The 24454-nt window shown below is 39.7% G+C and overlaps 1 protein-coding gene across 5 annotated transcripts in view; it reads left to right on the top strand.

Moving 5' to 3' along the window:
- The window catches only part of Ghr (growth hormone receptor), a 249801-nt gene that overhangs the window by 86001 nt on the left and 139346 nt on the right, over positions 1-24454 (top strand). For 4 of the 5 annotated variants that reach the window (XM_042261499.2, XM_042261502.2, XM_076551847.1 and 1 more), the window contains exon 2: positions 21008-21088. In XM_042261499.2, the coding sequence (XP_042117433.2) occupies positions 21019-21088 (70 nt within the window). In that variant the 5' untranslated portion in view covers positions 21008-21018. Of the gene's footprint in view, positions 1-1609; positions 1632-21007; positions 21089-24454 lie in introns of those variants that run through there. The other variant, XM_042261501.2, reaches the window with a different exon arrangement.

The raw sequence follows: 24454 nt of genomic DNA on the forward strand, positions 1-24454 counted from the left end.
GAAACAAAAATCAAAATAAGAAGGGAAACATTTTATATAGAGCCTTTTTTCATTTTCTTTACACATTTTATGAGACGATCCCATCTGGTCCTCCTCCCCAGTCCCCCTCATCTCTTCACATACATGCATGCATATGCTTACTAGATTTCCCTGTAATCAAGTGTTGTCCATTTATAATGATAGAAAATCAAAATTGACTCTGTAGCAGTGAGAGTCTTGATTTAGCTCATCTTCTTGAAATAAATACAAAGTGCCCATGGCTACGATTCTGTTGGAAGCAGAAGATCTCAGTTTATCCTGCCCGCATTATCTCAGAGTACTCTGCTTCGTACTCGAAAGGTTTGTAGGGAGCCAGTACAGAAATCAAAAGAGGGACAGCCTGGCTCATGTTCTAGATGTCATCTTTCCCACTCTCCTAGTCTAAACACTTGTTTAATTTGACAAAGCCCCTAGTGGCTTGAGATTAGAAATTTTGGTTTGGGGTAACATGGGAGAGAATATCAGTGATTATCTATATTAGGCCAAAGTAACATTCTTATCTAACAAGGACTTTGCCTCTGCGAAACCCAGTAATTTCCCCCCAACAATACTGACAAGTTCTAACTATTCCAAATACTCTGGCTCCAACATTACAATGGGATTTATCACTCTCTTGAAAAAGGAGATGTTATTCTTGAAGATTTATAAAAAGGCAGATGCAGACATTATACACTGTGTGCATTCTTTTTCTATAAATATTTGGGTAACATCTGGGAAGTCATCCTTCTGCATTTTGTAGCGCTCATGTATGGAATTCACTAAATATTTGGTAATATGTAACTTCTTTTGATTTGTGACCTTTTTTCATCGAAGAGAGCTCAATTATAAGGTAATTAAAAACCATCCAACAAACAAAATATGGATGTGCACGTCTGTAATTACAACACCCAGTAACTAAAGGCTGAAGCAAGAGGATCAAGAGTTCAAGGTTAGCCTGGGCTACATAACAAACCCTTTCTTGGAAAAGTTCCTCAAAAAAAAAAAAAAAAAACCGAAACAAACAAAAACATATCTAAGTGCATTATCCTTTTCAATTAAATATTCTTTGATGGTCAGAAACTTTGGTAGGTTGAGGTGAAGGAAGAAAACAATACATAGGATGGGCTAAAGGTGTTCTAGTTAAAGACTAGTTACAATGAGTGGTTGAAGGACCAGATTCAAATTACCCAATTATTGTATTTCATGTATCTAGATGAAAAGCATGGTCTGCCTTGAGTTCTAACATTCAACTCTCTTCTTAAACGATCTTGTGGCCTCAGGTAGACTCCAGCTCATGTTGGCCTTCACGTCAGCTGGAAGCATCCAAAAATGTTCTGGGCATAGTTCAACAGCTGCGTTAGATGAAGCAATCATCTGGCACAACTGATGTAGTCTTCTGGCACCAGGTGTGAGAGAGAGAGTGGGAGAGACCACAAGATAGAGGATTATTAATTTATGGAGGTTTTTCAGAGGTTTATATACCCAAGCCACAGCTCCTAGAAGCTGCAGACTGAGGCACACCAAACAATGACCAAGCAACTTCTGTGAAATTCTACCTGCAACCCTGCTTCTCTACCAGATCCTAAGTAAATCTTTGAGATCTTCTTGCACAGGTAAATGAATGGAGAAGAAAAGTGAAAAGATTCTTGATATAAATTCTGAAGGAAATTATAACAATCCCCAGCCTTGATTTCAGGACTATCTCCAGGATTATTGGTTTGTATTCCTAGATTGTTAACTTTGATTAAAATTTCCTAAAGTCAGGTTAGGTCTCCTTCACTCCCCTACTTGCTTTTTGCATTTTTAAAAATACATTTCTGACCTCGCTAAGCTTGAACTTTTTTATTGTTGTTCCACTTTATTGATTCCTCTTTTACCTAAGTTTCTCTGTAACCTTCTTCAATCTAAGTTCCCAAGTAGATCTTTTCCAAGTGCTGGCAAGTACTGACAAATCCTTTGACTGCTTGCACTTTTCATCACTGAAATGTAATTTGAGCTTCTCAAGTCTATTCACCAAAGGCAGGGCTAATTTCCTGAGCATTAATACATGTGTGGAGCTGGTACAATTTGAGAGATTAAACTTTAACTTTACATCTGGAAGTACTTCAAGGTCTTAATTGTGATCCATGTTTTCCATTTCTGCATTGAATTTACATTGACGAAAATACCCTAAAGATCTTGCATGTTTGATTTGCACTGTCTTTCTCTTTCTTTGACGTCTAAGGGATGGTCACTTTGAAGAAAAGAAAAACCAAGATCTTGTCCTTCTATGGTTCTAGCCATAGATCTTTGCCAATTAACTCTGATGCCTTAGGTTTCTTCCTGTCTGATTGATCATAATCACCTTTCTTCGCCTGCTATGATAGAAACCATCATGTTCTTATCTCCCTCTGAGGCATGCAGATAAACTTTCAACAGAAGAACATATAACCACCACCTCAAACACCTTTGAAAATACTATCCTGAGGTCTCTGTCCACTCTAACAATAGCTCATTTAAAACTGGTTTGCTGTGTACTGTGCTAGAGAATAGGGACCCCAAGAGGATCCTTGAAGAGAGAAGAGAAAATCACTCACTCTAAGGGAGAGGTTTATAGAAGTCAGGGCTTCTATGGAAGTAGAGAAGAAAATCACCCAACTTTATGTGATAAGAGGTTAGCATTGCTGTTAAGAGGCTTCTAATTGAAAAGCCCTTGAGGTAGGGTTCAGGGGAAGGACTAGCAAAGTTTGAGTAGGAAGGAGACAAAGGACCCAGAGACACAGAGATGGCTTTGTGGACAGAAGAAAGAGGAAGTTTGGGGAAAAAATGGTAAAGGAAGGGAAGGGAGTGGTAGAAAGAGGCCAGATGAGATCACACAGAGATGGATGTATATTTCTGAGAGTTTATTTTTTTTACTTTAGGGCCTGAAACAGGCTATAGACCTGCTATGAGAAAAAAGTGTTGTTTTTTTCTGTATGAGGAATAGACATTCCCCCCCCACACACACACACACACAAGGTTCTAACAGGATTATTTTATCCAAAGGTAAGAACTGATTGGAAGCAAATGCTTCTCTTAGGTTTGTCTACACCTTTGCCCCACTTTGAAGAAAATGACAAGGAGAGCTCGATCTACACTGAGGGATGGTATATCCATAGCAAGCCAGTTGAGACAAGACAGACGGGTGTCACTGTATGTCCATACTTGTTATGGTTTGTTTATACATAATGCCTAACCATACATCAGAATATGTGAGTTGGTAAATATGAGCCTGGAAATGAGTGTGTCTACTTGTCCTCTGAAATGCTTCTTGAAAACAATCAAAGTGGTAAGCTAAAGGTAACATAAAAACTGAAGCAGGTCATCAGACTGGGAATAGGTGAGCGGATGCTCACCTAATCAAGTTGTAGCCACCGTCAGGGATATATATATATATATATATATATATATATATATTCCACCACTCTGCGCTTCCCTTACCACATCTATAGATTGACTGCTAACCTCAAATGATAATTAGGATTCCATCCCTCTTCCAGGTTCTGTGCTTGATTCTGCCTCCCCAGTAGTTTCCTTGGGCCTCATCATGACTTACCTTGACTTCTAAGACACTATGATTGACAGAAATTAGCAAAGCTCTTTATCATCAAACAAGTTACATCTTAAGAAATCTAATTTAGTGGCATGGGTAATGATCTTCAAAGAAAACATTCTTGATTCATGCTGCTGATGAGAAAGAAATAGAAAGAGATTTACACAAGCTCATCGTTTCCTCTTTACTTTTTATTCTCTTGATTTTTTTTTTGTTTAACTCACCTGTAGAAGCAGAGTAGAGCTGGGCGGTAGTGGCACATGTCTTTAATCCCAGCACTCGTGAGGCAGAGCCAGGTAGATCTCTGTGAGTTCAAGGCCAGCCTGGTCTACAGAGTGAGATCCAGGACAGGCACCAAAACTACACAGAGAATCCCTGTCTTGAAAAACCAAAAAAAGAAGAAGGAGGAGGAGGAGGAGGACAAGGAGAAGGAGAAGAAGAGAGATTGGATGTGTATATTCTGGGGGGGGACTGAGGATAAGGCACCAATGGGAAAGTTGACCTCATCAATTCCACATAAGAGTCCATTGTCATGGGTCTTTGATTTGTGGCATGTAATAGAGGTTCAAATTTGGTGTAGGCATAAAAGAGTGATTGACTACCTTGTGGGGGTGGTAGAGGGAACCCAATGGGGACAATGGTGTTGGAATGTGATTTTAAAGGGTGATTTGTCTAACAGCAACCTGAAAAGCAAAAGGAGACAGACAGTGAGGGAGGGTATTGAAAGTCCAGTGAAGAGATGAGGTAATGTGATAGGGTGGGGGATGGGAGAAAACGCTATAGTCCAGAGAAAAGCTAGAGATAAAGATCACCTTTCTAGGTAGCCTCCCTGGAGTTGTGAGTAGCAGTCTAGTCATCTTTGTTTTACATCTAGTATCCTCCTATGAGTGAGTACAATCCATGTTTGTCTTTCTGAGTCTGGGTTACCTCACTCAGGATGATTTTTTCTAGATCTATCCATTTGCCTGCAAACCTCATGATGTCATTGTTTTTCTCTGCTGAGTAGTATTCCATTGTGTATATGTACCACACTTTATTTATCCATTCTTCAGTTGAAAGGTATCTAGGTTGTTTCCAGGTTCTGGCTATTACAAACAATGCTGATATGAACATAGCTGAGCAAGTGAACTTGTGGTATGATTGAGCATTCCTGGGGTATATGCCCAAGAGTGGTATAGCCGGGTCTTGGGGGAGATTGATTCCCAATTTTGTGAGAAAGCGCCATATTGATTTCCAAAACAGGAAGGACCCTAAAAAAGACACAGGGATTGCCCAATGACAGAGAAATGGATGAGATATACATGAAAAACCTGGACGTGAGTGGAGGTAATGAAGGGCAAAGTTCGAGGGAATGAGAGCTTAGGGAAATGGGAGATCCCAGCTGGATCAAGAACAGAGAGGGAGAACAAGAAATAAGAGACCATGATAAATGAAGACCACATGAGAACAGGAAGAAGCAAAGTGCTAGAGAGGTCCACAGAAATCCACAAAGATACCTCCACAATAGACTACTGGCAATGGTTGAGAGAAAGCCCGAACTGACCTACTCTGGTGATAGGATGGCCAAACACCCTAATTGTCGAGCTAGAAATCTCATCCAGTGACTGAGGGAACTGGATGCTGAGATCCATGGCCATGGCCAGGCCCCAGGTGGATCTCCAGGAGTCCAGTTGGCGAGAAAGAAGAGGGTTTATATGAGCGAGAATTGTCGAGACCAAGATTGGAAAAAAACACAGGGACAAATAGCCAAACGAATGGAAACACATGAACCAATAGCTGAAGAGCCCCCAACAGGATCAGGCCCTCTAGATAAGTCAGACAGTTGATTAGCTTGAACTGTTTGGGAGGCATCCAGGCGGTGGGACCAGAACCTGTCCTCAGTGCATGAGCTAGCTGTTTGGAACCTGGGGCTTATGCAGGGACACTTTGCTCAGCCTGGGAGGAGGGGACTGGACCTGCCTAAACTAAATCTACCAGGTTGAACTCAATCCCTAGGGGAGTCTTTGCCCTGGAGGAGATGGGAATGGGGGGGGGGAGTACTGGGGGGAAGGTGGGGGAGGCATGAAAGGAGGACAGACAAGGGAATCTGTGGCTGATATGTAAAATTAAATTAAATTATAAAATAAAATTTTTTTTAAAAAAAGAAGTCTTAAAAAAATAAAAAAAGATCACCTGTCACAGTGCTAACTTAAATGTGAGAATAAATGGAGAAATCAGTGTCAGCTCAGGGAACTGGGTAAACTCTGAACTTACTAAGTAGATAGAAATTTTTTTAAAAAGATGAATCTACTTATCCATTAGATGAGGATTTGGGCTAGTTTTGTTTTTAAGTGAATTCAGCAAATAAGATTAGAGTCAAAAGGTGACTCTAGGACTCAACTGAAATAGAGAGAACAGAATGACCATAACGCATGAGAGACAGCTGCACCTGTGTCCACATTGGGACATTCTTGTTTACAGGTCACAGAACATTCCAGGAAGATTCAAGAGACAACCCTAGTTTCGGAAGGAGGTATTTTAGATGTCTACAGTCATCCAGTTGTACTATATGCCAATGTCTGAGATGTCTCCCTTTGCTTCTTCAGCATTAGGGAAACCTATTGTTTCAACAGCTCCCTGCAGACTTCTTTTTTTAATTAAGAATTTTTTTCATTCATTTTTTCATTCATTCATCATTCACCAATCAAAGATCCCCCTCTTCCCTCCTCCCACCCTCCCCAGCCTCCCCCACCCCAGGCAACCCCCCACTCCTCCCCACAAGAATGCAAGGCCTCCGATGGAGAGGCACATCCAGTAGAGGCAAGACCAAGCCCTTCCCCCTGCCTCAAGGCTACGAGGTGTCCCATCGCAGGAAGTGCGCTCCAAAAAGCCCCCTCATGTACTAGGGATGGATTTTGATTCTACTGCTGGGGCCCCCCAAGCAGATCAAGCTACACAATTGTCTCGCCATGCAGAGGGCCTAGTCCAGTCCCATGCAGGCTCCACAGCCATTGATCCAACTTTCATGAGTTCCCACTAGTTTGGTTTGGTCATCTCCCTGCAGATTTCTTGAAGAGTTGCTTCTTCATTTTTTTAAGCCATTAGAAAATTAATAAAAATTCAATATCAAGACACATTTAGCTATGCTATAAATTTCCAAATCATTCACTTACTGCATTATAATACTTTACTATATTAACTCAGCACCACATGTAGAAATTTGCCTTAAAACTTCTGGAGGAGCCGGGCGTGGTGGCGCACGCCTTTAATCCCAGCACTTGGGAGGCAGAGGCAGGCGGATCTTTGTGAGTTCGAGGCCAGCCTGGGCTACCAAGTGAGCTCCAGGAAAGGCGCAAAGCTACACAGAGAAACCCTGTCTCGAAAAAACCAAAAAAAAAAAAAAAAAAAAAAAAAAAAAAAAAAAAAAAAAAAAAAACTTCTGGAGGAGACAGAACTTCTAATTACCAACATTTGTCAAGCCTTGCCCACAGTTGTGATGAAGAAAAGGATTTGGTTTAAAATATTGTTCTGGCATACAGAAGTGACTGTTAATTTTGTACCCCTTCTACCATCCAGAGTATTAAGATCAACCTGCTTCTTCATTGAAACATAATGTTTTCACCAGTAACTTCAGCCTAAGTGGTTGAAATGTGAAAATTCCATTCAGATCACTTTAATTTGAAAGGAAGAGAAAAGGTTTATTTCTGTTAGACAAGTTGCAGAATTACAAATTAAAATGCCACCCAGTAGCATTCTAAGTATCTATCCCTTGGGCTTCCTGGTGAATGGACAGTGTGTGAATAGTGGTGGTTCACAGTTTGGCTCAATTTGCTGCTTCCAGTTCTTCTCATTGTTCACCTGATTCAAAAGAAACACAGCAAGTTCATTTAATTATGATTTCCTTAGAAGCATTGTGGTGGGCTTTTCGGGAAGTAAACATAAATCTCCGTGGAATTAAATGTTTAATTCAGGAGGATGAGAAACAAGCTCCCCCTCATCCCCAGCCTAAAGTTGCATGATGTATACCACCAAGATAGACTGACCATCACTACATACTCTATGTGCTTATCATCCCTGTGCTCCAGTTGGTGATAGATTTCAACCTTGGTTTTAATTTACTTTCCTACAGATACATTCCAGTTTTTAATTCCCATGCTTGACCTTGAATTAAAATAAAAAGCAAGGCCAACAAACTCATGAAGACAGCGCTGTCTTCCAGGCTTTTCTTATTTCCCCTTTCATAATCTCATGCAGACTTATGTGTTCAAAAATAAATTCTGCTATGTGGCCCAGAGGTAATCAGACCCCTGAGCCTGATTTGCACAAGGCAAAGTCAAGAGAAAACACCAATGCTCCTGAATAAAACCTTTTTGTTTTTCATTCCTCACTGCATTATGAACAAATTCTTTGTCAGTTAACTACTGGATTCGTTTTTACAAAGTGAACTTGGAAAGTAAGATAAGAATCAGAAGATGACTTGGTGACTCCAGAGTTGAAATATAGGAAAATTAATGACCTTAAGTGAGAACATTGCAGCTGTCTGCATTGGGACATTCTACTTTTCAAAGTCTTCTTATCCCAGGAAATTGTAGGAAACAAAACTATAAATTATTTCCTATCTGATTTGTTTGTTGCAGCTCATAACAAGTATCAGTCTATATTATTGCTAAAGTCCCTCTGGGATCCAAATTTATATATACAGATAAGATTGAATCATTTATTGTCTTCCTGACCTAGGAAATCAGCCTAAGGCTCAATTCTGGATGTTTAGGGACTGTCTTAATTTTCAAATGCTTCTATAACAAATTACCATAAATATAGTGGCTTAAAATACCCACTTATTACTTCACAACTATGTAGATGTCTAGGCCCACTGTGGCCCAGTTGGGTTATCTACTTAGAGTTCACAGGGATGGGATCAGAGTATCCTAAGGGCAGCACTGTCCTCTGGAAGCTCCTTCCAAGCACATTGGAGTTGTTGGCTGTTTTCAGGTCCTTGCTTCTACCAGAGTGTGTTTCAGTTATCTTGCTGATAGATAGCCAGAAGCCAGTTTGTGCTGCCAGTAGCTGTTTTAACTGCACCTCAAGCTCTTCCTCCACTAAAGGCAGATAAAGTCCCTCTCAAATTCCTAATTCCTCTGATACCCGCCCCCCCCCCCCCCCCCCCCGTTGCAGTGATTAATTTCCTCTTCCACTTTCATGGGCTCCTGTAACAGGATAATCTCCTTGTTTTCAAGTCAGTTGGTTAGTCATCTTAGTTACACCTGCAGAGTCCCTTGACATCAGCAGTACCTAAATCAGCCACCATCTGATGGAATAGTTAGGACATCTTTGAGGGATCTCATCAGCATTTAGCCTGCCCAGTTCATCAGTGGCATTCTGAAACACTGCCTGAGAGATTTTGTCTCTACCTGTGTATTTCTTGATTTTGCCATTTCATTGAATAATAATTTTGGTTTCTAATTTCATATTTACTATTTCAACCATTTGACACAGAAGATTGTCAAAAAGTCCACTTATGAGCTGGGTATAGAGGTAAGGGACTCTTAATTTCTAGGACAGCTTTGTCTAGCTGTATGGCAAGCTCTAGTACAAAGTGGGCTACATGAAACCTCTGAAAACTAAAACAGAAAGAAGAAAGAAGAAAAAAGTTAAGGGAGAGAGAGAATTACCATATGATTCAGCCATTCAACTCCTGGGCATAAACTCAGAGAACTCCATACCCTCCATAGAGTTATTTGCATATCCATGTTTATTGCTCTTCCATCTATGATAGCAAGGAAATGGAACCAACTTAGATGTCTAGCAATATACAAAATGGAATCTCATTCATCTGTGAGAAAAAACGAAATCTATAGAAAAGAGGATGGACTTGGAAAGTATAATTTTAAGTCAGATGACCCAAACTCAGAAAGAAAGGAACCTCTCGTAGAATATTATTTTAAGGTATGTTACTTTTGTTTATGTTGTATTTGTTTAACTCTGTGAAGTTGTGTTACTTTGCCTGTCTAAAACAAGTGATGGTCTAATAAAGAGCTGAATGGCCAATACTGAGGTAGGAGAGAGAAATAGGCAGGTCTGGCAGGTAGAGAGAATTAATAGAAGGAGAAATCTGGGAGGAAGAAAGAAGTACCCAGAGGAGGAGGAGGACTCCAGAGGCTACCACCAAGCTACATGGCAAGACATGGAGTAAGAGTAAGATTTACAGAAGTAACAGAATAGAAAAATCCCCAAGGCAAACGATAAATAGGATCATTTAGAGTTAAGAAAATCTGGCAAGAAGCAAGCCAAGCTAAGACTGAGCATTTATAATTAAGAATAAGCCTCCGTGTGTGGCTTATTTGGGAGCTGGGTGGCAGGCCCCTGAAAAGAGCAAACAACAAACAGCAACAGGAACCCACATGTTCTTCTTCATGTACAGACCCTAACCTATAATGCATGCATATATGGATGTAAACAGCTGTATGGTTATAGTATTAAAATATAGAAAAGGCACCAAGAGAGGCTAATGAGGATGAGGTGATGAGGAAGGGCAGACAGCAGGCAAAAGGACACAGGAATCATGAAAGAGAACATAAAGCTATTTTTTGTTGTGTTTGTTTGTTTGTTTTAGTTTCAACTCTGTTGGTTCTTATCTTTTTTCTTTTCATTTTGTGCTAATAAGCAATAAGAAACATAGTCCATAGTGAAAATGTAAAATCCTAAGCAAAGATCTATTTGATCTGAGTGGCCTTTGTTCAGTACAAAAGTTTAGAAGATGTTTAGAGTTTAGGACTGGGCAAGTGTTTGAGTGGCCACCTTAATCCAGCTATGTGATGTTTTTACTTGTGAGTTAACTAGAAGACATCGATTTTATTGAAAATGTATCTTATTAAAATTAATACTATACAATTCATTCCTTTTTGAATGTGACTACAAGACAGTTTAAAATGATACATGTGACTTGCATTTCTGTTAGACCAGTGGTGCTCAACCTTCCTAATGCTATGACCCTTTAATACAGTTCCTCATGTTGTGCTGACCCCCAACCAAAATTATTTTGTTGCTACTTCATAACTGTAATTTTGCTGCTGTTATGAACATATGATATGTGGATATCTGATATGCCACCCCCAAAAGTGTTGAGACCTACAGGTTGAGAACCATTTTATTTGACTGTTTCAAAGCACCATTGTTACTGCAGCCATAAACAATGAATGGTCTAAGTTCAAGAGCCTGTGATCTTAAAGAGTGAAGTGATTGGGTATGTGGCAAACTTCTTAGTGATGAGACATGACATTGATCATCTGCCTGTGTTTTCTATCTCTCTGGCATCCAGTCAGTCTGGCCAAAGGAATTTCTTTCTATTTTTATGTATATGCTTAAAAGAGGTAAGGTGATGACCCCATCTCATCGATTGAGCACACAGCATTGCCCTTAAGCAATGTGTTCAAAGGTAGACCAGGTGTTCTTGGAGGCTCTAAGGCAAAGAGATGACAATTATGTTCCTTTATCAGTAAAACTCTTGAAAAAATTGCTACATGAGCATTCATGAATTATTACCAACATTATGAATTAAAGCTAACATTAATGTGTCAGTATTGATGCTATCACCCCCCCCCAAGCACAGGAAATATTAGGATGACTGCTTCTCTCTTTAATTCCAATCTTAAATTTACTCTTTATATTCTCGTTATTTCTAGTTTTACCCTTATTCTCTGACCCCAATATCATGTTTTAGTCTGTAGAGTTTACTGATTGAGAAGTAGACAATACAAAGGCAGGCTTTAGAGATACAGAGAACACCTCCAGATCCTGCCCAGCCATAACCTATCTTTGTGAGTCTGGGAGATTCACTTAGATCTTATACTCCTCTAAACCTCTGTTTTGTCACTTGTTACATGAGGTTTGCATTTGCAGGGTCTGTGCAAAGACTGAATGAAATAAGATAGCTGGTGTTCTTCTTGGATGAGCAAATTCTGATGCAAGTTGTGTGGATGGAAGAATGAGCGATGCACAGCTACTGTCCCTCCTTTGATGATTAGCAAAAGAACAGAAAGACAAAGAGTCCAGTGATGTCAGGACATGGGTGGCCCTTGATAAATGGTAGCAATTACACTTGACTTGTTACAAAATTGTGGGCTGGTACTCAGGGAAGGCAATCACCCTGTTGAGTGGCCACCCAAGTCACCATTTTAAGCAATACTGTGCTGGCACTGTAACATACATGACATTGCGTACTCATCTAGCAATGCTCTTCCTAGAAGATCTCATTGCCTTACTCTTAATTTCGTTACTCCCAATTAGTTTACCAGAAAAGAACAACTCTGCCCAGTAGAGATGAGGAAAAACAAGAAATTTCATTTCATATGTTACCAAAATAATTCTGTCTTGAAGAAACTTATATATCTACTATTGTGCCAAAAGAGGTGGAGACATGTGCATTCCTTGAAGATTTAAAAGCACGTGGGCCAGCCTGACTTGTTACATTGCTCCCTGTTGGATTGCTATCTTATCAAGACAGGGAATGCTTTCGTTTAGAGACTTTGTTCAGTGAGAAGCTGCCTCCCATAGTCTATTAACCTCTGTTTACTCTAGACAAAGAACTTCAGGCAACTAAGGAATGGGGAGAGCTGGAGAAATAGTCTTCTCCAGGGAAGAGCACACCACTTGGTTATTGCAAACCAATAATCAGCCCTGAAAATATACACACAAGTAATATTGTACAAATTGAGCATGTTATATTTAGGAATATATATGCATATGCATATACATGGATGCATATAATAACAACTGAAAAAAGAGATCATGAATTTGAAAGAGAGCAAGGAGGGATATATGGAAGGGTCTGGGGTAGGAAAAGAAAGGGGGAAATTATATTATAATCTCAAAAAGAAAAGAAAACATTTTGTAACTCAGAATTTTAAGAGTTACTTGTGGAAAAAAGAGAAACCAGGAAACTAGTAAGGGGTTTTCTTTTTCAAATTCTGATTTGGGGAAAAAATGTTTTGATCATGGAAATGGTATAAAGTAGGACACTCTGTTCAAATCAGCACCACCAAATTGATTTTTCTCTTCACGGAATCATGTCTGCAATGGCAATCCATGAATACACCAAGGAAATCAGTCTGTGTGAGCTGATGACCCTCTAAACCAATAATTCTCAACCTTCTTATTGTTGAGGCCCTTTAATATAGTTCCTCGTGTTGTGGTGACCCCCCCACAACCATAAAGTTATTTTCGTTGCTACTTCATACCTGTAATTTTGCTACTGTTATGACTCCTAACATAAATATCTGATATGCAGAATATCTGATATTTGAGCCCTGTGAGGGTCATATGACTCTCCCCACCCAAGGGGTTGTGACCCACAGGTTGAGAACCATTGCTCTAGATTCTAGATTCTAGAGAACTGCTTGTAGGAAGTTCCTACAAAGTGCTAAGTATACCCTGCTGACCTTAAATAGAATGTCCCTGACAATATGGAAATTCCCCCTCCGAAGAGAATAGCCATGCACACCCCCATAGGAAGAGCTCCAAACACTTGGTTGCCAAAATATTCTTTCTGCTTTAAGTCCACAAAGGAAAGGGAGACCCTTCCACCTCTGTGTTCTCCTAGGAAGGGTCTCCAGCTCAAGCCAACCCTCATTTTGTTAGAACTTATCTACTCAATCAGCTCTAAAAATCTATACTTAACCAAGCAAATGCTTCGAGCCCTGGAATAACATCAGAAAAATTTATTGCAATAATATATCAAACCTCTAGGCTATGTCCCACACAACTGGGCCTTTATGTAAGAGCATTAAATTCCCTACACACCTAAACACAAACAGAGAGCATTCCTGCGTAGTCCCAGGGAGCACACATTACACGAGTGTGGGCCTTTCCCTTCTCTGCACCCTCGTGTAATGTAAATTGATTGCTTCACCACCCACACAGTCTTCAGTTTCATATAGTGTGTAAGTTCAGGCCTCACTATCAGTCTACTCCATGGGAACAATGTGGTACCATTCTCAGAACTCTAATAATTACAAATGTATTAAAGAATGAAAAAATTATTTGAGTAAGTCATTCCATCTAATTCTGAGGGATTTTTTTTTTAATGAAAAAGTCTTCATGCTAAGTAAAGATGAGTACAACCTGGACTTGAACCTAGCTTTCTCGGACTGGAGAGTACATTCACTTAACTACTTAGCTCAGCCTCTCTGTAAATGAAGATCCAGGTGAAATGGCTGTGATAATGTCTGTAGACCTGGGTATGTATCCCTGAGTGAGTATTAACTAAATAGGTTCTGCTGACAGAGGATCAGATGTCATTAGATGAAATCAAATACCCAGGGTTCACTCCGAAACCCTCTTAGATTTTGTGTTCAAGTCAGCAGATTCCTTAATCTTTGTATCTGATACTTTACATGAAGCTAGCCAATGACAGTCAGTCTCCCTGCCAGTGATGGACTGGATCCAACATCGACTGGCTTCATATTGGTAGCCTAAAATCAGCTTTGGTAGGGGTATTTACACCACAGAGGTTGGCAAAAGCGGATCGTGGTCCTTTTGTAATTCCAGAGAGACAGTAATGAGACACTTCCCCCTGCACAGCCATGGCCTGTGACTCAGTGGCAGACACACTGTGGATAGTCACACTTATGGAACTAAGTAAGAGTTAATGCTCCCTCCAGGAACCCCTTGCAAAACTTCAGGCAAATGTCATCACGCTAAGGCGCCAAAGACGTTGGTGAATCTTGGGTCCCCATTGTTCTGCACTTGGGAGGGCCTCTGAAAACGTGCTCATAATGCTTACATTCCTAAAAAGGTTTCAAATTGCTGATGGTTTTGTTAAAAATATGTGCTGTTAGTGTGATGTGAGCATCAATGAGCTTATTGTCTTAGTGTACGTTTACAAACATATAAATCAAAAAATGTATTAACCAGTATATTGCCAAATAGGAACCTATTGCATACCATATATTTTAGATTTTCAGCTAATCACATTTGAAAATAAGAAATGAATGTTAATTATAGTAATATATTTTAGCAAATTCAATTATCTAAATTATGAATTTACTATGAGTATAAACATTATGATAACTTGTATCTATTTTTGTACCAATATTTCAAAATCTGTATGTAGTTTATACTTAACACATTTCAACTTAGCTGCTAAATTTTTATCAAAAATATTTTATCTTAATTTAGACCCTAAAATGCAGCTGGAAAGTATATTCACCTTTCAATCTTTTCCAAATACACTTGTTCTTATTTAAAACAATCATTTATGATAAAATGAAGTGTAAAATTATTTTGTTCCTTAGTCACATTAGCCGTATTTCAAATTCTCAGTAGCCGCTTATGACTGGCAGTAACTTAAGCCAGTCAGCTTGCATGTAAACAACATAAAGTTATTTGTTAGGTAGAAATGACTCTACTATGTATAGACCACTATCTCAGAGCCTTTTTACTTATGCCTCATAATATATATATCCAATGTTCCTATCCTGGAATCCCACTGGATTCCAGAGAAAAGAGCAATCTTAACAAAGTGTACAGCTTTGTTCTACGTAACTGTTTCAGATCACATCAGGAACCATACCTAAGAGTGTTTTCATACCATTGTAACAAAGACAAGAAATTCCTTTCACCAACTGATTTCATAACAGAGTGAACTACATATCTTGTGTTTGGGTGATGGTTAGGGTTAGGGGTTAGGGTTAGAGTTAGGGGTTAGGGATTAAGGTTAGGGTTGGATAAACCTGCTACATTGCCAGTCATGTAAAGCTAATTTCAGTATATAAAATTTAATAGTGATGTAGTGATGGTGACAACTAATTTGGACAAAAGTTCATGTATTTGCACTTTAGCACTAAAATTTCTACTAGTGGTGTAAGATATATGCTTACTTGTTAAAAACAAAAGGAACCATTTTTAGTGCATTTTGATAACATTATTGTCTCTTTCACTTATTTTCATCTCCTGATGCTTGTTATCATGACCTCGTAGTGTAGCCTAGGTTATGATAAGTAATCATGTAATTATGGACCCTGGTATCCAGTGGGCTATATGCCATCTAGATTCATCAAAGTAAACTCTAGAGTTTTCAAATAACAAAGGCATCTAACATGTCACCAGTGTTGAACAACTCACAACTTTTGTTATTTCTTTTGAAAATATCAGGGGCTGGAAGATGGCTCAGTGCATACAGTACTCTCCATGCGAGCTTAATGGCATGCATTGGGTCCCCTGAATACACCTAAGGAAGGAGAGAACTGACTTTACACAATTGTCCTCTGACCTCCAGACATGTACTGTGGCTTGTATAGGTGCACACACACACACACACACACACACACACACACACACACACACACACAAATAATATTTTTCTAATTAAGAAGAAAACTCTATACTTTTCCTTCACTCACTAATAGGAGGGAAATAAATTGATTTAAAGCTTTTATTTCTGACCAATTTTCTAATTATCTTTGCCATTAAAAAGTCCTAACATGAACTCTGAGTAAAAACTATTCAAATAAATGCTTGGTGCTAATTAGAAGAGTTGATTTGAATATCATTTTGGATAAGCCTTTGCATTTTTCTGTACTGAGTTAATTCAGTTTTGCAACATTTCATTAGTAATACACACCAACACCGGGAAGCACATATTTATTAGTGTATCTACCTGAAGTCTTTTCTATGTAAAGTAAACAATTCTATTTCAACTTTACTTTTAAAATCAGCTCCTTTTCAATATCAAAAAATGTAAAATTAGCAAAATGAGAGTTTGAGGGACCTTAACTATTTCTGATTAATCCAGCTGTCATCATGGTGTTTCTCCTGACTTGCTTGACAGGACTCGAACACCAACTCTATTCTCAACTCTCCCCACATATTAATATGCTAGCATCGCACTTTAAGGAGGTCGCTGTCCAATTTCCTTTAAAAAACTTGACAAAAGTTGGAGGTGGTGTGAGGGTGATGATTCATTTTGTGTGTGCTAAGTCATAGGCAAGATGTGACTGCAGATTTCCTCCTATGTCGTTAATGCACATTTTTGATATTACCTTTGACAATAATAGGTATTTTTCACAAAATAGGCCAGCCTAAGTGTTAAATTTGCCGCGTCCTCATCTCTGTACCATTCCCGCATTCACTGATGGCTTCTTTCCCTTTGGCCGTTGTTCTTGTACCTTGAACTTCACACTAGACAACTCTCACATTTCTGGAAGTCTTATGACTGTGTCATTCACCAAGGAGCCGGAACAATCATGTGACCTTCTCTTCCCCTAAGCAGCTCAGATCCCAGCACCCAGATTCCTGCCTGTAGCACTGCCTTTTATTCAAGCGTTCATTCAGTCATTTATCATAGATGTGTCTTTCCTGTAGATCTCTCCAGTATACCTCAAATGTATTTCAATTAAGAAAGCGCGAGAAGCAACTTGGTCTTAAGGAAAGTTCAATTTTGTGCATGTTATCTAAACCAAAAGCTGATTTATATCATTAAAAATGCTGCTACAGTCCTGTCCTACCTTGCTAACCCAATTTTGCCTATAAATCTGGGCAATGATCTCTATTCACTAGTCTCAGAATATTAACTGAACACCCTCAGAATCCATCCCGACACCAGATCATTGGCATTGAGCTTTGGTCTGTACCAGTTTGCTATAGCTTGTCTCACTTTCTTTACACATAAAATCTTATCTATCATTTAGTTCTAATTTTAAGCACCTCAACTCAGTAGCTCATTTCTTTTTCCTACTTTAACTTTCCATTTTAGGTAAGGGCCATCTTTTCTCAGTTTCAATTATTGCCTAGTTCTTATAGTTAACAACTACGGTTTGGATAACTTTTGCATTAATCTCTATGATGCCTTGTACAATACCAGCAGCTACTAAAACGTTCCAGAAATATTTGCTCATTTTAACTTAAAATAATGTAACCTATTACCTTCTTTTCTTAGAGTTGGTTATAATATGTTTGGGAGAAATGTTGTATCTAACTTCTCCCTCTTCTTTTGTGTCTGTTACTGTGTCATGGCCACAGAATGAAGAGGAGTATATCATAAACCTGATTGTATAATTTGGTAGTGTACTTAGTTGGGCAGTCTATATAGTACACCAGCTGGATTATTCTAGTTTTAAAACTGGTTCTCCCTGGAGGGAAGAGGAAAGCAGGCAAAATGCCTCAGGCATTGAGAGTGGAAACGGTGTGAGTTCCATTATGTAAGAAACGAAGCCCATTTTCTCCCTCTTGCTTGGCCAGGAAGGAGTCCGTAGCCAAAGAATGAATAAATATCACAAGAAATTTAAATAAGGATTTTTCCCTAGGAAAATACTGCAAATCTAAAAATTAAATTGGTGTATTCCTCTCAAAAAAAGAAATGCCTGCCTTTTGTAAGTGCCTCTTAGAGGGGCACTTTGCATGAACTCTTCTATCTTGAGGTTAATGGATCATTATAAGTTTGGACATTTGGGCAAAGAAAGACTTGAGGAAGGGAATCTCTCTTTCTGGCATCTGGCAGAGTCTGAGTGTATTAAATTAAAATTCCTAACTCCGTGTGACGACAGAACTCTGCCCTCCCCCAAGTCCACAGGGACACATGTAGACGTCAAATCAGACATTTGATCTCAGCTGGAGCTTAGTATAGAAGAGTCCTGTCACCCAGAGGGTGCCACTCGGGGTTCTGCAAAGCCGACAGGGACAAGCTCTCAAAGCTAAGGGCAAGTTCTCCAGTCCTTATCTGCCGTAACATCAATGAAGAAGAGGAGAGACGACAGGCTGATAATGCCATTAGCACATACTGAATGTTTCTTCGACCTTCTGGTTCCTATGCCTAGAGTATCACAAGCCCAGCCTTTCTGCAATGTGCTCCGTGTGGCAATGGGCTGTTCTGATCTCCCACCGTGAAGAATTACCGCTTTAAACATGCCTGTTTCTGAGATGCGAGTGTGAAAATGTACTCTGGGCTAAATTTGTTTCGGGGATTCTGGTTTGTTGGTTTTGTTTTGTGACATAAAAAGGTATCCTATGGAGCCATGCTTGCCTTATAACATCATTGTAGTAACTCCAGGTCCTTGTCTGGGAAAAGTAAAATTCGTGTGCATAAAGCAGCTTTGAAAAGACTGGGGACTAAGGCAGAATGTAGTTCTGTGTGCAATGATCCTGGGGTTCCGTCTCTGGTCCCTCAAAATGAAGAAAGCACAAAAGTTTGAGGGTTGCTGAAGGTTTGTCTACTGGTTTTCTGATCTAAACCCCACTTGTTTCTGGCACCTGCTCGGTCTCTTTGACGTGCTTGAAGATATGACTTCTAAGGCAGCCATGGCGTCTTCTAAGAAATGTAAACATTTTCATATATTTACTTGGAAAAAAAATAACCAACCTGGGAATTGAGAATTCACTATTACAGCCCGATATCAAGATAGCATAGGGCAGGAAGAGCTTCTGCCCTGACAGTGTATTCCGAGATGGCTAGTTAAACCGCCACTGGTAAAATTTAGCCTGCTTCCTCGATATCTTAGTTAGGGTTTCTATTGCTCTGAAGAGACTCCATGACCACTGCAGCTCTTACAAGGAAAACATTTAATTGGGGTGGCTTGCTTACAGTTCAGTGGTTCAGTCCATTATCATCATGGTGGGACATGGCAGCGTGCAGGCAGACATGGTGCTGGAGAAGTAGTTGAGAGTCTTAACATCTTGCAGGCAACAGGAAATGATCTGAGTGTCATAGTGAGCGAAGCTTGAGCAAAAGAGACCTCAAACCCTGCCCCCACGGTGACACACTTCCTCCAACAAGGCCACACCTCCTAATAGTGCCCCCTGCTTTGGGGGCCATTTTCTTTCAAACCACTATACTCAGTGTGTTCCCTCTTTTTTTTTTTTTAATGAGATTAAGAGAAAATTCCACATGATAGTTTTTTTCAGTCTGTTACATACTTCATCTATCCATTTAATGCATTTCTGCCAGAGTCTCCAAACTAACATTACATGGCCTGTATCCCTAGAAGTAAAGACAGAGTGCTAATGATTCACATTTACAAAGTACATAATGCAAAGCCATCAGCCACTTAAAAATCAAATTGTGGGGGGTCCCAGTAACATCCCACTTGCTCAAAACCTGCAAGTTAACTATTACATTTGATCCTACCAAAGATTCCAAGGGGCAGTGTTTGGTGGGGGAGGGTCATCCTAGTGTAGAAAGGTGTGCAAATATATTCAGACACGAGAAAATACTCAGTTTGCATAGAGATGTGTTTTGTTAAGTAAAACTGCTTTGAGGACGTGGGATTGCAAGGTTACCCTCTGTCTGCGGAGGAAAATGTAAAACATTTGGCATTTTGTAGCTCTTCAGAATTCCATGGCTGTTACCTCAGCACCACACCTATAGACCCATGAAAGCAAACACTCTTGCTCATCATTTCAGCCTGATTACAGGGAGCAAGAAGAATTGTTTCAGCGTTGTGAAGTTTGCACAGTGATAAAAAAAATAAGGTCCAGAGAGGTCCTGGAAGAGCGGATGGAGTGGTGACCAGGTGTGCCTCGGGGACTTGTAAATAGGGCACTTTTATGAAACACTGGGACTCAGCTTTAAAGCAGTTGGTGTTCGTTGTCAAATGCCGTGATCGTTGTAGATGGAGTAGAGTACTGAGTTCCTTTCCAACCAGTCCAGACTTTTCTCTAGAGAACCCTGGACATTAAGCACCATAGTTTATTTTTCCAGAGAAGTGTATTTCCTTCAGATAGAGGTATGTGCTGACAGAACACGTTCACCGCTCCCTCATTCACTAGACTGAAGGGCTGAAGGTGCCCTTCTTAAAAGCCCAGAAGGTGGGCTTCTAAACGGCTAAAAAGTCCAGGCCCAGTAGCTCTTGGTGGACATATTCCTGAGTGTTTCAGAGCACACAGTCATTGTAAGATCCAAACCTACCAGGCCTCTCGATATTTGGAAGCTTCCCTCCAGTTAACCCCTCCTGGGATGGCTCAGTAGCACAGTGTTTTTAGGCTAAATTAAGCTCATCTGGTCCTTGGGAAACAGGTTTAAGAAATGTTAGTATTATAGAGGACTGCTTCATATTTTTTTCTTTCCTTTTATGGCCTGTCTTTCTCAAAACCCTACACTGGGCATTTTTTTTAAATTTCCAGATAAAATTAAAATGAACTATACCTGCCCTGTTACTAAAGAAGTGTGTGTGGGTCATTGGCTATGAGGTATTCCGGAGGCTGTCGGCCAGTACCTGAAAATCTGTACTGTCCATGCTATTTCCTGAGGCAAGTGCTCAGGGGACGTAGGATTTATTCCAACCTGCTGTGTGTCCTTATGAAAAGTATGACAGTACCGAAGTCTGAGGCAAGGCAAGACTTGCTAAGATTCCTTCTACACATGTCCTGGCTTCCCTGGGCTTTGAATGTTGTGTTATGACCACAGTCTAGCGCCGCTTTGCTTGACCTTGTGCTTTTTCTGATTTGCAGGTCTCACAGGTATGGATCTTTGGCGGGTGCTCTTAACCTTGGCACTGGCAGTCTCCAGCAACACGTTTTCTGGAAATGAGGGTGAGTCCTGCTTTCCTTTCTCACTTGTGGCATTAGGGAACAAAGCAGAGCTGTGTTAAATCCAAATGAAACTGTCTAAGTTTCTGGTAGCTTTAAAATCATAAACCAGGAAGGCTGCTCTGGGGGTGTTTAAGGAGGGCTATGTTCATCAGTTTTGGTGTTTTCACATTGGAAATCAATGTTACATAGTGTACTGGGGTCATTTTTGATGAAGACAAGCCAGGTCTCTGGGAGAGATATTAAAATGCACCAAAGCATTAGTAACCTACTAATTGTTCAGCTCACCTGTGACTAAGCTTAGCAGAGTCTATTTCCAGAGCTTGAATTTCCAGAATGCAGTCCTCTTAATCATAGTCTCTGAGAGGGGCAATTCCAGGTGTCCGGTGAGTTTGTCCCCTGGCTCTCTGCATGGTTGCCATTTGGCTGAGTTACAGGGAAGAAGACACCTGAGCTAGGTGACAGACACATCCACAAGTTGTGAGCTGCCTTGGCTGTCTGAATATTTTCCCGTCTCTTCTATATTCTCCTGGTAGTCTCAATGTTTTCAGACTCACGTGTCATAGCAGACACAAAGAATAATGAAAGTGGGTGTTGGGGGTGTCTGTCTTGGGGCTGGAAAAAGTATCCTCACTAAGAGATGGGAGGCTTTTTCAAGGAATAGCTTGAGCACTTGGCAGTTTTCTTTGCCTGGGTTTCACCAGAGGGCAGGAACAACACGTTTTTTGCCGTGCCGCTCGGTTGTCGCTTTAAGAGTAGCTGACTCCCCGACTCAACACCCAGCTCCTGTTGGAAAACACAGTTTAACAGGCGACTTAACGCCTTACAATGTCCTGCTGACCTTGTGACCAAAAATAAAAGCACAGTAGTAAGCTGCTGACGTGTCAAGACGAGCCTGGAAGGGGGAAAGGGGAGAATGTGTTGTTTTATTTCATAAGGCGATTCCAAAATATTTAGAGAAAAGAAGTCATAATTGTTTGAAATATTTTTGCGTCTCTCTGGTGTTATAATGTCAACATTATGCAAGTCAGACATGGGGAGACTCACAGGCTGTACTACAGCAGCTTTTCCCATGGCTGCTTTTAGACCCTGGTTCTGAGCCAAAGAATTACAGCTCAGATCCTCTGCCGGGCCAAAGTCATGGTGGTTTAATCTCTCCTTTCTTCACTAAGGTGACTTTCAGTTCGGGGGGGCAAGGCTTGAGGAATTTTAAAGCCCATAAAGTGAAAAGTACAGCATAAGAATCTTCAAAAAGGCTGAAAAAGGCATCCTAGACTAAGAAACTAGAGCTCGAATTATTTTCCAACCTAGACAATTTCCAGGGTCTGTTCAACAGCTTAAACATTTGAACAGCCTTTGACTTCATGACAAGTAAAGGCCAAAATGATGATGATAATAATAATAATATAATTAATGACTTACCTTAAATTAATTTCATTGTATATATTTATGGTATACAATGTTACAGAGAGAGAGAGTACATAATTACCCATTTTTCTCTCTGTGGCAAGAGAAGCCATGATCTACTTGTATATATACGCAGAAATCCTGAATATAATAATCTGTCTTTAACTATAATCCTCTTGGTGTCCATTAAATCACTGGACTTGTTAATACTGCATATCTGCTACTTTGTACCCTGTGAATCATAGTCTACCATGTTCTTCCCCTACCCAACTCTGGTAACCACTGTTCTCTCTATACATTTGGCCTTTTCTTTTGAAAATTACACATGAATGCAATCATGTTTGTTGTTCTTTCTGGATCTTACCTATTTTACTTAGACTAATGTCATGTAGGTGCACTCATACCATGGCAAGATCTTCTGTCTTAACCCTTTGCTGCTTCCTGTCTTGACCATTGTGAATAGTGCTGGAGTGAATACAGGAATGGAGTCCCTTACACAAAGTAGTGATTTTAACAGCCAGTTCCAAAAATAGCTTCTTAGTTTTCTTTTTAATAATTTGTGTTGGCTTGGAGAAAGAACAGTAAGAAATTATTTTATAGTAAAGTACAAATCATGCATTTTACCAGTCCTTCTATATAGGAAATAATTTAACAGAGAAACATTTTTCTCTTTCTTGTTAAACTAAGCAAATTAAAATATTTGAGTATTCCAGAAAACTTTCTTAAAATGACCTGGAGATTAAAAGTAGGGTATGTTGATTGCTTCAGAGGATATAGACAAACATGTTCAAGCATGCTTATACACACTGGTGTGTGTGTGTGTGTGTGTGTATGTGTGTGTGTGTGTGTGTGTGTTTATCTGCCCCTTACCTAATAGATTCAGCCAAACTTAGCACATGACACAAAATGGGTCACAATCTCAGATGACGTTCATGGACCATGTGTTCCTTTTATAACCAGGTCTGGATCAAATTATTTTATTTTCAATTTCCCTTTCCATATAAGGCAGACTAAAAATATAGATGAAGAATTAAAAGAAAACATAGTTTTATAATTCATTCTTTAGTTTGATTTGATCAGTGCAATATGTGTCCCTATTGAGTTATCATGAAAAAATCACCTGTTAAAAAAAAAATCTTCCCAGGAGCTAGATTAAAGATGACAGGTCTGTATGGGTAAGGGAATGTTGGCTCTTGAATCCTTAAGCAGGGTTTTACTTGTTTGGGCAAATATACAACCAGAACTACACTGGGTCTGAGAGGATTTTTTTTAATTAAATTTAATTGCCCTGTGGAAAAGTTAATAGGAACCAAACATTGAACAGTGCCATCATTGTATTGCTTAAAATGTAATAATGTGCTTTTTGTCTCACTCATCCTTAATATGAGGCTCTATATCTCCCCCTCAGTGAAGTTATATATTCTCATGGAGAATTTCTTATTCCATCATTAAGAATGGTCAGAGTAGCCTCATTTTTAGAAGGCTCTACCAGGTTGCTGTATCCACTAGCTGTACCTGGAATATTGCTGGTGAGAAGCATCCATAAATGTCTGATGGATATAAGAAGTTCACCTTATTAAAGTATGTTGTCTATCTTTGTATATCACTCAGTTAGCAGCTCAGCATCCCCTTGGATTTCACAGCAGCCTCAAGTAGAAGTAACCAAATCCCTCCTGTGCAGAGAAGCTCAATCTGGCTAGGACATGGAGAGCTTCTGGAAATAATCGAGGGACTGTCACTTCAATGTCTAGCTTTCATAAGGAAGACAAAGCATCAAGATTCTCTGAACAAAATAACTCAAAGTAAACTTAGAATCATCAATTCACCAAGTTCAGTACATAGACATCTCTTCAGCTCTTCCTATTTTCAAAGCTTGAATTTAGGACTATGAAGAATACGAGGTAAGTCTTCAGGAATTATCATAAGTATAGAGACTAGGTAATTATACTGAGGATTAGAATA

The sequence above is a fragment of the Peromyscus maniculatus genome, chromosome 15 (assembly GCF_049852395.1).
Source record: "Peromyscus maniculatus bairdii isolate BWxNUB_F1_BW_parent chromosome 15, HU_Pman_BW_mat_3.1, whole genome shotgun sequence".
NCBI lineage: Eukaryota > Metazoa > Chordata > Mammalia > Rodentia > Cricetidae > Peromyscus > Peromyscus maniculatus.